This window comes from Scomber scombrus, chromosome 4, assembly GCF_963691925.1.
Source record: "Scomber scombrus chromosome 4, fScoSco1.1, whole genome shotgun sequence".
In the NCBI taxonomy this organism is placed as follows: domain Eukaryota; kingdom Metazoa; phylum Chordata; class Actinopteri; order Scombriformes; family Scombridae; genus Scomber; species Scomber scombrus.
The window spans coordinates 25382421-25396838 of NC_084973.1; the positions used below are offsets into that span (position 1 = coordinate 25382421).

The window sequence follows — 14418 nt, forward strand, 5'->3', positions numbered from 1 at the left end:
AATACCGACCACTCTAATTTCTGAGACATTCGTGGCCACAGGAATGAACTTGATACACTGTATATCTAGAAATAACAGGCCATTTCAGTAGAAATCCACACAATCTAAGATGAAAACATTCAGCGCTCAGAGAGCACGGTTAGAACAAGGCAACTGAGGGTTTCAATGATTGACTGACTGACTGATACGGTACCAAATACATACTTTTGACTGAGTTCCTTTTCTCTGGACTCAAGTTCATATACCCAGACCTCCATCATTTGTTGTACTGCTTCCCAATGCATTGGGGCTTCCAGAGAGCTGAGGGTGAAATAAAGCCCTGGTCTCCTCCTCCTGAGGGTATGGCTGACCTCTAAACTGTCCTGAGGTGAAATACCCCTCCCTGGTCTCATGTCGCTCCCCTGTCCGCAATTCTGCCTCCACTGTGACATTGACAGGCAATAAACTGCTCTGGGTCTCTGCCCCTGTGCCCATTTCACAATCTGTGTCCTCAGGAATTATGGGTATTCTCTGGTTCAGTTCACAGCAGGCCTGTCCAGAACAGGTTTCCGAGTCTGCATGCGCATACTGCACATTAACAGCGTAGTCCTCTGTGTAGCGCCCTGCTGTGGCCCTGTGGACCTTCATCTCTTTGTAGAAACAGCAAGGTAGCCCTTCGTAGCTAACCTGCTCCGAGGAAGGGCACATGTGCTCAGAAACAAAGTAGTTCTTGGAGGTGGAGCTCTGAAATTCCATCCCCCTGTGACAGTGTCCTGAGGCCAGAGGCCCAGCTTGGTCCAAGTCCTGCCCCTTGCACTCCACATTGGGAGGAAGCACCTCGAAGCAGCAGCTACAGGCTGCAGCCCCTAGCTCCCCTGACTCGTCTTGTGCCCCCTTCCCCCTGTCTGCTCCGATAGCCTCTGGAGCCCCGCCTGAGGTAGTGCTAGTGTTGCTGTTCTCCCTGGGTTCCAGTGATGAGCGACTGCTGTAATTGGGCTCCAAGCTGCAGTTGGAGAGGTGGTCCCCCGAGTTATATCCCGAAGCCCCAGGAGGAAGCTGGAGGCAATCATGTCCCAAGGGAGCAGGGGATGACGAGTCCTCAGCAGGAACTGAGGTGCAACCCGTAGCCCCTGCTTCCCCTGCGGAGCCCCTACATGGGCTCTTACTTCGGTAGACATAAGGATCGTAGTCACTGCTCAACGAGCTGCGGAAAGTAGAGCAGCTACCGTACACCCCCTGGTTGCTGACCTCAGTACAGTCCAACATGGAGTCACTGGAGGAACAGTGACACTGGCCTGAGCTGCTGCTGCTGCTGTCACTACCAGGGCAGTCAGCGAGGTAACCGCTGCACACTGAGCGGTGGCCATGGTAACAGCTCAGGCCAGAAGTGCTGCCGGTATCACCTATCCTTGAAGAAGAGGCAGGTGCCATGTGTACCACTGTGGGGTATAACAGTCCCTGCTGGAAGGCCCTGCTGTGGTGGCCCTTATGAGCCCCTGCTCCACCACCAAGCTGTCCTGCCATCGCAGGCCCTTGGCCACCCTCAGGTTGCTGAGGGAAAGTCAACCCCTGAAAATAGTAGTGCTGGTACATAGTCTCGTACTGCGAGAAGCAGGCTGCTCGGGAGAAGTTGCGCCCGTGGAATTTGGGTCGTTTAAAAGCAGCGTGATGCGGTTGTGCTTGGTAGGCAGGGGGTCCACGGTGCTCCAATCCGCAATGGTGAGGGTTGAGTGAGTGGTCCAGATGGAGGGTGGGGTGGTAGCTCCGGAGGAAGGCAGACGTTGATTGGGGTGGGTACAAACCTTGAGGATCTGGGTGCTGGTCCACAGTGAGCACAGTAATGGGGTTTCCATGCGGGTCCATGCTTGTTCTGGTTGGGTAGGCTGTCACCTGGCCTGCACGGTGCACCCTGCCAGGATAATGGACGGGCAGCACCACCCTCTGCTGCCGGCCATGGACTGGGTTGCCGGGGTCCATGCATGCTGGTCCCGGATTTCCCTTCTTTTGTTCTGTGGAGAAAAAAAATAAGCATCATTTAGAATCTTACAGATGAAAAGTACCTTTATGAACTAATGTATTTAGTGCTGTTAATGCCAATCCAATAACAAGTTGATCTTTTACAACCAAGGAACAGTTTTTGTCTATCAGTGAAATAAGTGTCAGTGATATTAAGAAAGGGTATTTCATGTAAACATCAAGGCAACAACAATTTGTGCATTAGCTTACCAATGATGTTATGTCTACAGTGGGGACAGGTGTGATGCTGGAGCAGCCAGGGATCGACACATTTTTTATGAAATCTGTGTGCACAGGGGATGACTCGCAGCTCCTGGAGGGGAAAATATGAGAGGATTTAATGGTTACTACCTTTATTGTCATCCATCCAAAAAAAAAAGAAAAGCAGAAAATACTGTTACAACAATAGGAGCACGTAAGGTCCACAATGTCTCCTTACAGCAGGTGGACAAAATTAACAAAACATTACTCTGATTTATCTGTAATAAAATTAATGGCAGCAGTCCAGCATAAGCACACTTTGGAGAGTGAAATGTCTGTGTTATGTCTAAGTGGACTGTTGCTATTAATTTAATAGAGAAAAACCAGAAGAAAATCTGGATCTTTGTTCCTTCCTTGAAGCACGTTAAAAGACTTTCACACATTTAATATAAAAGTTAACAAGTAGCGTCTGATCTTTACTTCAACACTGCCATCACAATACAATAACCCTGCGGTTACTATTTCTATGAAACCCTGTTTGTCTTTCAGGGTTTGCATTGGTAACCCACTACTAAAAAATAACAAATATAGCTGTGTGTTCTTTAGATGATTTAGTGAAATATGTCAAATTACATTAAGATGTAAGACATTTTTACAAGTACATTTGCAAGGCAACACATTTCTTAAATTATGTGTATGCCAACAGGGTTTCATTTGTCAGAGGGTGAATATAAATGTGTGGTTGAGAGCTTGTAAATGTCCAGAGGGTGGCAGCAAAGCCATACAGAACAGTCAGTTATGGTGATGGTTGTGACTGCAGGAGCCAACTTCACATCATGCCACAAACAAAACTCTTAACTAGATGCCACACCACAATACAAATACAACTTTGATGCTCAATGTCACCGCTTTCTGGAACAAAACAAACAACAGGCGTACACTTGAGGATTGATATGAAAAGAATGCAACACTTTGCATTCAGATTGAGAATTGTCATTCCAGTACACAAAAGCAGGAACACTATAAATATGAATTATAATATTCTTTTCCAGTGAGAGCTCTTTCACTGCCATAAATTCTCTGTGGCTTAATGTGACTCATCTTTGGGCTCTTTTCCACCCGAGCTTTTGTTGCTCGGTTCACTGCTCAAAAACCGCTTTGATGCCATTCAGCCTTTTATATCGCCACTTCCTCTGTGCAATCCTGGCGCCATGCTTTGTTGTGTTTTCTTCTCCTCCTTACCGAAGAGACACATTACCACAAAAAAAAAGAAAAATAAAGAAACACCAACTATGTCTCCCTGGGCAGTGGGGTTTGTCCCTCCAGCATCAATGAATGAGGATGAGCAATGCTGTTACAGTAAACCATCAAAGTCCGAGATTAGGATACATATGTTGACAAGAAGGCCACACACGGAAAACAGGAAGCTTAATCACAACCCAATGCACTTTGGGTACCGTTATCTCTCCAGGTGCTATGAAAGACTTAAACATCTAAAAAGGCGCCGGAAAGAACGTCACTGAAGACCGCAGGACTGTGGTCCCCAAGCACATCAGGGGAACTTCCATTCTATTGTCCACATTACTGCATTATGTTTCATGTCTACAGAATATGCAAGGGAAAAGAAAATAGGCTCAGTCGGTAGATGACCACACTAAGACTGCCAAAGCTAAGAAGTGTCTGGGCTTCAGCATGTCCCACTAAAGCAGGAAGGTGCTTTTAAATAACAATCATTCAACAAATTCAGATGGTGCATGTTACCTTTGTCTATTATGTTTCTGTACGGACCTTTACTATGTCAAAGGTTGAATGTTGCACAAAATGCTCTCCTGGAGAAAATTGTGTATCATGACCTACCATTCATAGGGATCAAATGTTTTACAAATATAATGAAAAATATCGGATATTTCCAAATAAGCCAATTGATTTAAAGTGTTTCAAATCATTTTTTTGTCCCCACACATCAAAACATTGTGCTTTGTACTGCAAGATGAGACAGGTCGCCACTGTTTGCAGTAAACAAAGTCTTGTGGCAAGCACCATGCGTGAAATGCATGTGATGAACAAAAATAAAGAGGCTAATGGGTGGAAAATACAAACAAGATGAGGATTGTGAGCCTCAATTTCAGCTGCAATTTTAAATCAATACACATTTACACCAGTATTTGTGATGTAATGTATTTTATAATCTGATTTTTACCTTGATTTTTTCAAATTGAATGAGCCCAATGGTTTCACAATGGGCAAGTATAGCAATAATACTCATGACTGTGTTATTGAGATATACTGTACGTCTGGTAAGCAAGTCGAGGAAAAAGGGTTTTATACAGTAGCTACTCATAAAAGTTAATTTCTAAGAAGTATATATTTTATGAAGAAAGTCTGAGACCACATTGAAAATAAGTTTAAGCATTCAGAAATATTATAGAACGAGTCCATCTGACGCTAAAACATATGTACTTCAACCAAAATAAGATTTTTTGGATTTGAATACACATGAAACATAACTGGGAATCTACAGAAATACCCAGGAGGTAATGAACATGAACATGAACACTATTTCTAGGTCAACAATCAAATTCAAGAAAAGTTGTGGAAAGTGTTAGAAGTCAAATTGTTATTCAAAGCAAAGAGGGGCTTTTTCTCAGTGTCAAATCATGGCTAGAATAAAGGTTTCTAAACAGGCAGCGCATGGAAACGCTACTAAAACGCTTTGCAGAAACTAGATCAGTTGTTTCAAAACACAATCAGGCAATCCAAAAGTGACCACACCATCAGAAGATCAATACATCAAGCTTAGTTCCCTGAGAGATAAATAAAAGCGACTTCATCACAGATACAGAATTCTCTGAACAAAGAACACAAGACTCCAATCAACAAAAGTACTGTCAAAAGAAGGCTGTGTTGTAGTGGTCTTAGTGGATGAAAAGCAGATTCCAAACCACTTCTCAGGAGGGGCAACAAGGCCTAACGCTTGGGGTGGGCTGAGAAATACTCGCATTTCACAGTGGATGACTGGAAAGAAGTCTGTCTTTCTAAAGTCTTTCTATCTATCCAAGTCTGAGATTTATGGCAGCGACAAAAGTGTGGCTATAAGGAGACAAATGGGAGAAAGAACAATCAAACTGAATATTCAAGTCTGGGAGCGCTTTGTCAACTCTGGATGTGGACACCTGCACTGAATTGATTACACCCTGTCCAAGGATTAATACCACTCTTCAGAGACATGCTGCACCCTCTGGTTTGCATTTTTGTGGAGAACAATTCATACTGCAGGACAATTAATGACCCCAAACACACCACAACTATTTGAGGACCAAAGAAGACCAAGGAGTCCTGTTAAGATTTGAAAGGACCTATAACGTCAAGAAAAGCTGAGGAAGTCAAATATATAAATCAGAATTAAGTTTTTTTTCTTACCTCCCCATCAATGTACTTCTCCAGACAGATGGCGCAGTCAGAGGTGGAGCTGCTGCTCAGTGAATCAGAGGCTCCACAGCTGCTCTCACGCTGGGCTTTTCCTTTGGCCTTGAACTTTCGTGTCTCCATCTTTTCCAAAGCCTGGATGGCCATTCTGTTCATCGAGCTCTGTGGAGGGGAGGAAGGCGATCATGGTCAGCGGGAATATCTGAGTGTTTGATGAGCAACATTTGAGTTTTAAGAAGACCCCTTTAGAGCTTTGCAGAATTTAACATGAACGCTGATAAACATGAGAGTCAAGATAAGACATAAAAATGACATAACTGTATAAGACTAAAGTCAACGCAGTGACGACACAGTACTTCATTTTGCAATGTTTGACTCCGGCTCTGACTCAGGTCTCTTTTCTTCAGGCCGCCTTAAAAATGTTACTCATTAAAAAATGGAGACTGATAGTTAACTGCCTATCAGGATTAAAAGTGATAAGTACATGTGTAGCAGCCTGGGTGATTTATAGAAGTCACTGCTTTAATTGCTTGTGTACATATGAATATCCTGGTCAGCAAGAAAGTAATGAACTTTGGCATGAAAATCATTCTCATCACAGGGTTGACAAAATATGAAACATGAAGAATTTAAAAATCTGTATAGTTAGTATGTAATTTAACTATAGTTGTGTGTGGGCGAACCCTTAAGGACCTCAGCCTAAAACTCTCAAAGATGGTGTTAGTAAATTTTGTGCGCTTTTTACAGATAAATTGGATTTTAAAAAGTCAATATGGTGCGAACTAGATTTACCTTCCACGAGCAGTTCATTAATTTTTCACATTACAGGAAGGAAAAGGTTGTTACATGTGACACATTTGCCCCTGGTGTGAGCTGCTCTCTTAATTAACCACCAAAGGAAGTCACACACTGCTGTGACACAGAAGTACACACCCATTATACACCCACACACAGAAAAAGGAGGCCTACAGTTAAGACATACACACACACACACACACACACACACACACACACACACACACACACACACACACACACACACACACACACACACACACACACACACACACACACACACACACACACACACACACACACACACACACACACACACGCACGCTGGCAGGATTACACCTGTCTTAACGGATGCTGCAACAGGTTTCCTGCTCTGTCATGACATCTCTGTGCGTTTGGCTCTGACAGCCGACTTCTCATCAGCGTTAATTAAATGCTAATCCCGATTCATGCGCCCGACGTAAGCCTCCACTGAGAGCTTTTTGTCAACACACCACAGGAATCAATCAGCGGCAGAGCTACTGTCGCCTGACTCAATGCCTGCAACTCCCAGTGAAGTCATGTTGACTGGAAAAACAAGCAATTGTATATTTGGGTGTGTTTTGTGTGTGATGCATGCATAAGGTTGGTCCTATGTGTGTCATAATATTGTGAATAAATAATGTTTTTCCAAGTTGTTGTTTCTTCACACTTTTGTTCTAGTGGTGATGAGCGTGTGATTAGACTCTAACCTGGCTTCTCCTTTGCTTGAGTTTGATCTTGATGAGCAGAATGAGGCAAACCAGCGACACGACCACGAAGAAAGCCAGAAAGATACCCATGTCAAAATATTCCGTGGGCTGCTGTGGAAAAGGAGGGCGAGAAAAGAAAACACACATTTGTCAAATAATCTTCACATACAGCTGGTGTAATGTTTTCTCCATTGTTTTAAATTAACGCTACTCAAATACACATGTAAATAACTAAAGAAATGATCTTCATCTCCCTTAGAAACAGTGACAAACTTAAAAAAAGGCAGATTTGGCTGAAAAGGTGTAGGCTTAAACAATAGCTACAACCTACCCCTTTTTACATTAATCTTTTGAGTAGATCCCTACATACATAACATACATAACACATTTATAGTCATACATAATGCACTTAAAATAATAATACACTGAAAATCTACATATTTCAGAATAGAAATGTCTTCATTATTCATGCAAGTCAATTCATTTACATCTCAGTCATAAACTGACAGGAAATGATACTGCAAAGTTCAAGACAAGAAAAACAGCAACGTTGACACCTTTTCTTTATTCTTGAGAGATAGGAACCAGGATAAGATGCCGGCTAACTCAAAGAGGTGGCATTTCCAAGAATATATGTTCACATGTCCCAAACATCTGCTGAAAATCCTCTGGGAAAGGTCAGATTGCCAAATTCACCATCAGAAAATGTGCACTTATCGGACTGTCCTTTCTCTCGGGCTTTCATTATGTCAAGCTATTTGACCTCAAAGTGTGTTGGTCTCTTATCAAATATTCCAAGCAAACAAACAGCTCTTTGAATAGCTGATATTAATCTCTTGCAGTGCTGTGAAAAAGTCCTCGGCCTCAGGGCAGCGGAGAGAGGAGAAGAAAGAGAAAGGGTCAGATTTCACAGCTGGAATTTTTCGTTTGTCTTCACATCTGAAAACTTTTCCGCACTGTTTGGAGCAACATGTCTGCCTCGTCCTCATGTTCCTCACATGTAGCTTGGATTTGTCTCACACACACATGCACGTGATCTACACGCAGTGGTTTTGGGTTTGGCACGAGTCCTTACCCTCGGTGGTCTGTGTTGTATGCGAGCCCGGGCCACTTTCTGTTTGTTGACGATGTTCATCAACTTCACAGCATCGTTGCCCTTCACGTACACAACCGGCCGCTTCAGGGGATCCTCGGCAACCTGGTTCAGCTGAGAAGAGGAGACAGAAGAATACATTCAACACCACATGTACTAATGCAAAACAAAATTTACAGTCATAGTAATAACAACCTTCATATAATAATTGAGATGTTTTGCAGCCATGTGATCTACATCAAATAGGAAACAGCCTAAAGCCAGTATTTCACTTTATTTCGATTTTTATAAATGTTGCTTTATTAATTCTTAATTGACTGAAGCAAGGAATCTGAGGATTTCCGATTTGTACTGGTATGTGTGTCTTTAGAAGAGGCTAACCATTTAAGAGTCTGGTGATGGTCTAAATGTCATTATAGAGGTTTTTCCAGTCTTGAAATTCTTCAAGGAAATAATGAGTGGATGTTTTTTTGCTTTGAAAATAGTCACTTTGTAAAGATACTGAATGCTCCTTGCAAGTGCCCGCTTCAGTATTAAACTATCAGTGTCATTGGAGTGGGTGGGAGACGATTAATAGCAAAAGGCACAAGTTCTGCAGCACAGTATTATACAACTTCTCACACTCTTCTCTGATCCTATTTTTCTTGTGAAATTCTCCATGGCTTTATTTCTTAAAGCCTCTTGAAGTATCCAAATGTAATGCAAAAGAAAAAAAACTGCATAGTGTCAGCTTTTCACCAGGGTGTCACAGGTTGACAAAGACTTCTACCCTAAAAGCGGTGGAGTCAGCCACGAAATATTAAATGCTTTACACTCAAACTTTAAAAATCTAAAAATCACTCTATGGTGGAACTATTCTCAACTCACTGACATATGCAGTGTGTGATGAAGGACTGCAAGCAGAGGGGAAATAAGGCAGGCGGTTTGGGAACTACTGCCCTAATGGATGTGAACTGTCTGAGGGTGAAAAAGCCAAAGGCATGAACTCTTCTATTACCAACTGGGGAAAGTGACCTATAGGCTCAAGACATGGAAACTGTGGTCACGGTTTGCCAGAGGGAGCAGGAGGAAATAGTCAATGAATAGTATGTTCTGGCTTTCGAGTCAGTTGACATACTCCTCTACTCCTCCTCTCCCTCTGTCCTCCCCTTTCGTCTGCTGGTGGAATCTGTAATTTGAAAAGCCCAAGGGAAATACCGAGGATATTCGCATTTCTATTTCTTCTGCTGTCGTCATGTTCCCCAGAGAAATACTGTATGTTCTGGTTTCAAAGTATAGATGTTTGAACTTTTGATGTGCCGCTCGATTCTGGTGCGCTGTTCCCTCTTTGAGAAACGACTCCACCAAGACTCTGGCTTGGCCAAACAATACATCATTAAGAAGTATACCTATAAGTCCTACAATAAACTCCACAGAAAGAAAAACCTTGAGTGTATCACTTATTAAAGAAAGTTAATCACAAACTCAACTTTTCTCCCAAACAAGTGTTTCAGACACAAGCAGCACTTGGCACCACATTATAGTACACAATGATTTAAAAAGGAAGTCAAGTACATTAACTTAATAAAGATTCTCTCTAAATTTCGGCCCCAGTATCTTAATTCTCTCTAAGCTCCTCCTCCCTGCCCCTCGGCCTTGTGGGTCCTGTCTCTGCTGATCGGGCCGCTCTGACTGGAAAAGCCTCTCGGGGGAATTTAACACAGCCGCCCAGCGCTGCCTTTCATGTGGTCTCTGCGCAATCCCTTTTATCTCTCAGCTACGCGCTTTACGACCCAGCGGCAGAGAAGAAGAGGCGAGGAAGGGAGGAGAGAAAAAAAAGAAAAAGGCTGCAAGTCCAGGCCTGGCGTGGCGAGGATGAATACCACAGGAGAATTCTTGCGACAAAGGCGCTCAGACGAGCAACTCGTGTATTATACCTCTCAACAGCAACAGACACAGGAGCCAGAAAGAGTTGAAGAAGCAGGAATGTGAGTGTCTGGGTGGGTGTGTGTGTGTGTGTGTGTGTGTGTGTGTGTGTGTGAAGAGAAATATACTTTGTTCTTACAGTAGCCTACAGTATGTGTGTTCTCACAAATGCGCACTCAAAGACAGATCCATGGTCTCAGGGGGGTGAGGTAATGTGCGCTACCTGTGCAATTATGAGCTCAAGAGAGTTTGGTCATGGTCTAGTGAAAGCTGAACCTGGATATCCATTTGCAGTCCTCTCACAGCATAACACACTCATCCAAACACAAGTTAGAGAGCTCAAAGGCCCAGAATGGTTGAATGAGCAAAACTGATCCACATGCTTTTGAGCAGAACTAAAGATAGAAAGATCATTGTTTGTACAAACAGCATGCGTACACGCGTACACACACACACACACACACACACACACACACACACACAGTCAGATGGGCAGGGCATGCTGCTGAGCTTTATTCAGAAGTGAAAGGCAGAGTGTCTTTAACAGACAGAGCGAGACAGATTAAAGCGGTTCAGTGTTGTTGAAACGTGAGCGGGTAAATGCCAGAGTAACTTTAGGTGTGGACAAACCTGGTCGATGGCATCTGGATTTTCTGACACATCAAAGATGACGGCTGTGGCTCCTCTCTGCACTGCTCTCTTTGCCTGCAAACGGAGGGGAAAAAAGTTATTATAAGACATGCTGATGTGAAGAGAAAAAGCAAGGAAACGTGTGATCAGATTCTTCTCAATCAACTGCATTCTCACTATTTTGAGTTGTCACATTCAAATTAGGACCACTAGAGGGAGTTCTCTGCCTGAGTGTGACCACTGATCATCTGGAACGAGCGGATGAGGAAGAAAAGTGACAGAAAACCAACAGTCAAGAAGTAAACAAGCCATTGATAACATTTGCTTGGATGTACACATGTGGTCCATGCCTTCACGATGTGTTTCCAACTAAATCCACATCACATTAGCCGTAATAGCATGACATCCACTAAAACCGTTTCATCCTTGTATCGAGAACTAATGCATGCATGGCTGAGGTGCATCACATGGAGCTGAATCTGAATTGAATTCTGCCGTGCACGCTCTGAAAAGTTGAATAAAGTTATCAAGGCTTTCCAACCGCCTCAAATCTGAGCTTCTTTCATCTGCGAGTAGAGAAAGTCATAGCAGAGAGGTCTTTTGAAGACTTCTGCTGAAGGCAAAAGATAAAGGAAATGCTTGGATCTGCAGAACCTCAAGTATCTCCTCACAGAATCCAAATTGGCTTCCCCTCCTCTGCAAAAAAAGTTCCATTATCTTAACTCCTGCTTTCCCCTACAACACGTTCTCACCCCGCTTGATTCATGGTGCCCTATTTAGACAACGTTTTGATGTCTGCACTACATGATCTAAAAGAGCGCGGCTGGGATCATATCCTGGTATTATCAAGTGCCCTTGGGTTCTTGCCAGCGCTCTTCATAACTGGAGGGAGCGAGGGGGGGAGGTGTAGATCAAAGTGACAGTGTACAGTGCTGTGACTCTGCTTGCCGAGTGACTGGAGAGTGTCACCGCTCCAGTCTGCAGGCACTCACGGAGGACAGAGAGAGGAGATGGGAAGGAGAGGTATGTGCAGGGGAGGCGTGATTTCTCTTTTCACAACACATCATGTTGATTTTTTGGGAGGAAACGACACTCAACAGTGACCAAAGCGGAAAGACAAACTTTTGGTCCACTACCAGGAGGCAGAACAGCTTCAGTACTCCAAGTGTGGAAGGATGAACACCATTCTTCCAAAAGATATTCCCATGTTTCTATAATTCTATTTGGTGTTTTGATAATGGTTGTGGAAAGTGCTCTTACACAAATCCAAAATCTGGTGACCATGAGAGTCAAGTGATTCAGTTTTCATGCTCCTCAAACATTACAATGACCGATCATGATTTGAGTGGAAGCATCTTCATTTGTTATGTTTGTCCACTCATGTAATCAAACAGCTGTCATAACTCTGTTGGTTGCAACTTAAAACTATTTTCAATATAGTTTAATTTTTTTACATTTCTTTGGTCAATACTGGGTTTTCTAAAACCATTTGACTTGACTTGTGTTTAGAGCTGCATAGATTAGTTGATTAATCCATTAGTCGACCGTCACGAAATAATCACTAATGAATCGTACATAGTTTTGAGTCTTTTTTTTTTTTATAAGAAAACATTTTCTCATACTAGCTTTTCAAATGTGAATATTTTCTGGTGTCTGTAGTCCTCTATGATAGTGAACTGTGTTTGGATTATGGCCTGGACAAAACAAGACATTTGAGAAATAGTGATCAACATTTTTCACCATTTCAAAAGACCAAACAACTAATTGATTAATCGAATTGATTGGTTTATGATTGATTGACCAATTCTTTAACAAGCACTACTTGTGACTCTAGTTCTGTTCTTTGGAGCAGTTTGTTTGGCATGATTTTAAAAAAGATGTTCACCTTGCCATCCAAAGTTTATACACAGTATATACACACATAATCTGGCCTCTTTGCACCTCTGTTAGTTGTTTCCTGCTGCATTGATTTTCATACAAGTGTTGATATAGTGAACTAGTTGATGTATAGCTACACGGCACTAAACCTAACATGATGCAGCTTTGTAATTGTTTTCCTTTCAGTTTTCCTATGGTGCTTATGTTATTTTACCAACTTCCTGTGTGTATTATTCTTTAGAAAGAGGTCAATAATTAATTATAGCTTTCCAAGAAGTAGCACGTGTCACCAAAGTTAGTTTAAATTTAACTTTACCAATGTTTCACTAACAACAAGCATGACACACTTCACTTGTTTGAAGCAGTTTTTTCCTCCAAAGTGAGAAAGAGAACTCCAGAGTCAATAATCTCACTACGTATATATACATATATATATAAAATAAATTATAGCAACACACAAGCATGGGCCTGAAACCTTCTTCACTGCAGATACTGTCCCGTATGAGCAGTTAGGTGGGACTATTGCTGCACAGACAAGTTACAGCAGGAGGGAAATGGAGCCAAACTAACAAAAAGCTTTTGATGTAAGTGGTGGTGTATGTACCACAGTCTATAAAATCAACTTTGAGTGTAAATCCACCTCAGGAAAATATATTCTCAAGCATCAGAAGTGTATGAGCTACGTCTCAATTAGATTTCCTCTTGGTTTAATCCAAAGACAAGATGTTTATGAATCTGGCTTTCATAGCTCATTAAAGACTAATTAACCCTGCAAACGGATTCGATCTTTCTGAGTAGTGAATGAAAGCCTTATTAAAACATTCACACATTAAAACAGCAATGCGCCATAAATACAAGCTCTTCCAACTTTGTTACTTTCTCTTTCCCTGCCTCTTTTACATAAACTAACATCGCTCTTTTCTTTCTTCTTTTCTTTTTGTACTTGGAAAGTTCAAAAGCGAGGGGAGCGAAATCTCGCTCGGCTTTTCCCTCTCACCCAGTTTTCTCTCAGCTCCACACTGCCAGGCTCCAGCCCCCATTTAATTCAGCACAAGTCTGCTCCTTTGATGTTAGCTCTCCCAGTTAATAATTAATAGCTCTTGGTAAGACGCTTTCAGAAGGAGATCTCCCTCCTAAAGAATCTCCAATCGGGCAGGCCTGCGCTGCAGTGCAGGGACTTGCCTGACGACAACAAAAATGCACCCACAGGCAAACTGGCTCTCCTAAAAAACATGACACATCTCCTTCTCAGCCCTATAAAAAAAACTACAACCTCTGACACCAAAGGAAGGATAACTACTACTTGGATTGTGACCGTTGTAATATAAAAAATTATCATGTTGCTACAGTTTTAAGTTTTAAAAACACTTCAGTGAGGAAATACTGTTTACTTCAATGACTCAAACTGGATATAGGATTTCAAGTGGCAGAGCTCCTTTGTAAGGGGATATTGTGAAAGAAATTTGAGACAGCAGTCAGTCCTTCCCTGCCAACTTTAACAAAAAAAAAAAGAAAGAAAAGAAAATAACACTGGAGACCTTTCATTCATAAAAGTTTCATTGAGATTGAACAGGAATTTCAAAAGTCTATTTTGAAAGTTTGGTGAAGTCGATGCAAGATGACAATGTGATCCTCTCATTCAGGATTAAAGAGGAGATCGAGACACGCAGATGTTATCATTTTAGGAATCCAATATTTCAATGACGAAGGCTGCAATACGAAATTCAAATGTTGATCCTCTTTTAACCATTAGAGTGCAAATAA

The 14418-nt window shown here is 42.2% G+C and overlaps 1 protein-coding gene across 1 annotated transcript in view; it reads right to left on the reverse strand.

Moving 5' to 3' along the window:
* Positions 1-95: 95 nt before the first annotated feature.
* znrf3 (zinc and ring finger 3) overlaps positions 96-14418 on the reverse strand; it is a 68015-nt gene continuing 53692 nt past the window's right edge. Inside the window, exons 3-8 of the mRNA XM_062416984.1 lie at positions 10777-10851; positions 8224-8355; positions 7149-7259; positions 5617-5784; positions 2206-2308; positions 96-1988 (exon numbers count right to left, since the gene is read on the reverse strand). Coding sequence (XP_062272968.1) covers positions 238-1988; positions 2206-2308; positions 5617-5784; positions 7149-7259; positions 8224-8355; positions 10777-10851 — 2340 coding nt within the window. The 3' untranslated portion in view covers positions 96-237. The remainder of the gene's footprint in view (positions 1989-2205; positions 2309-5616; positions 5785-7148; positions 7260-8223; positions 8356-10776; positions 10852-14418) is intronic.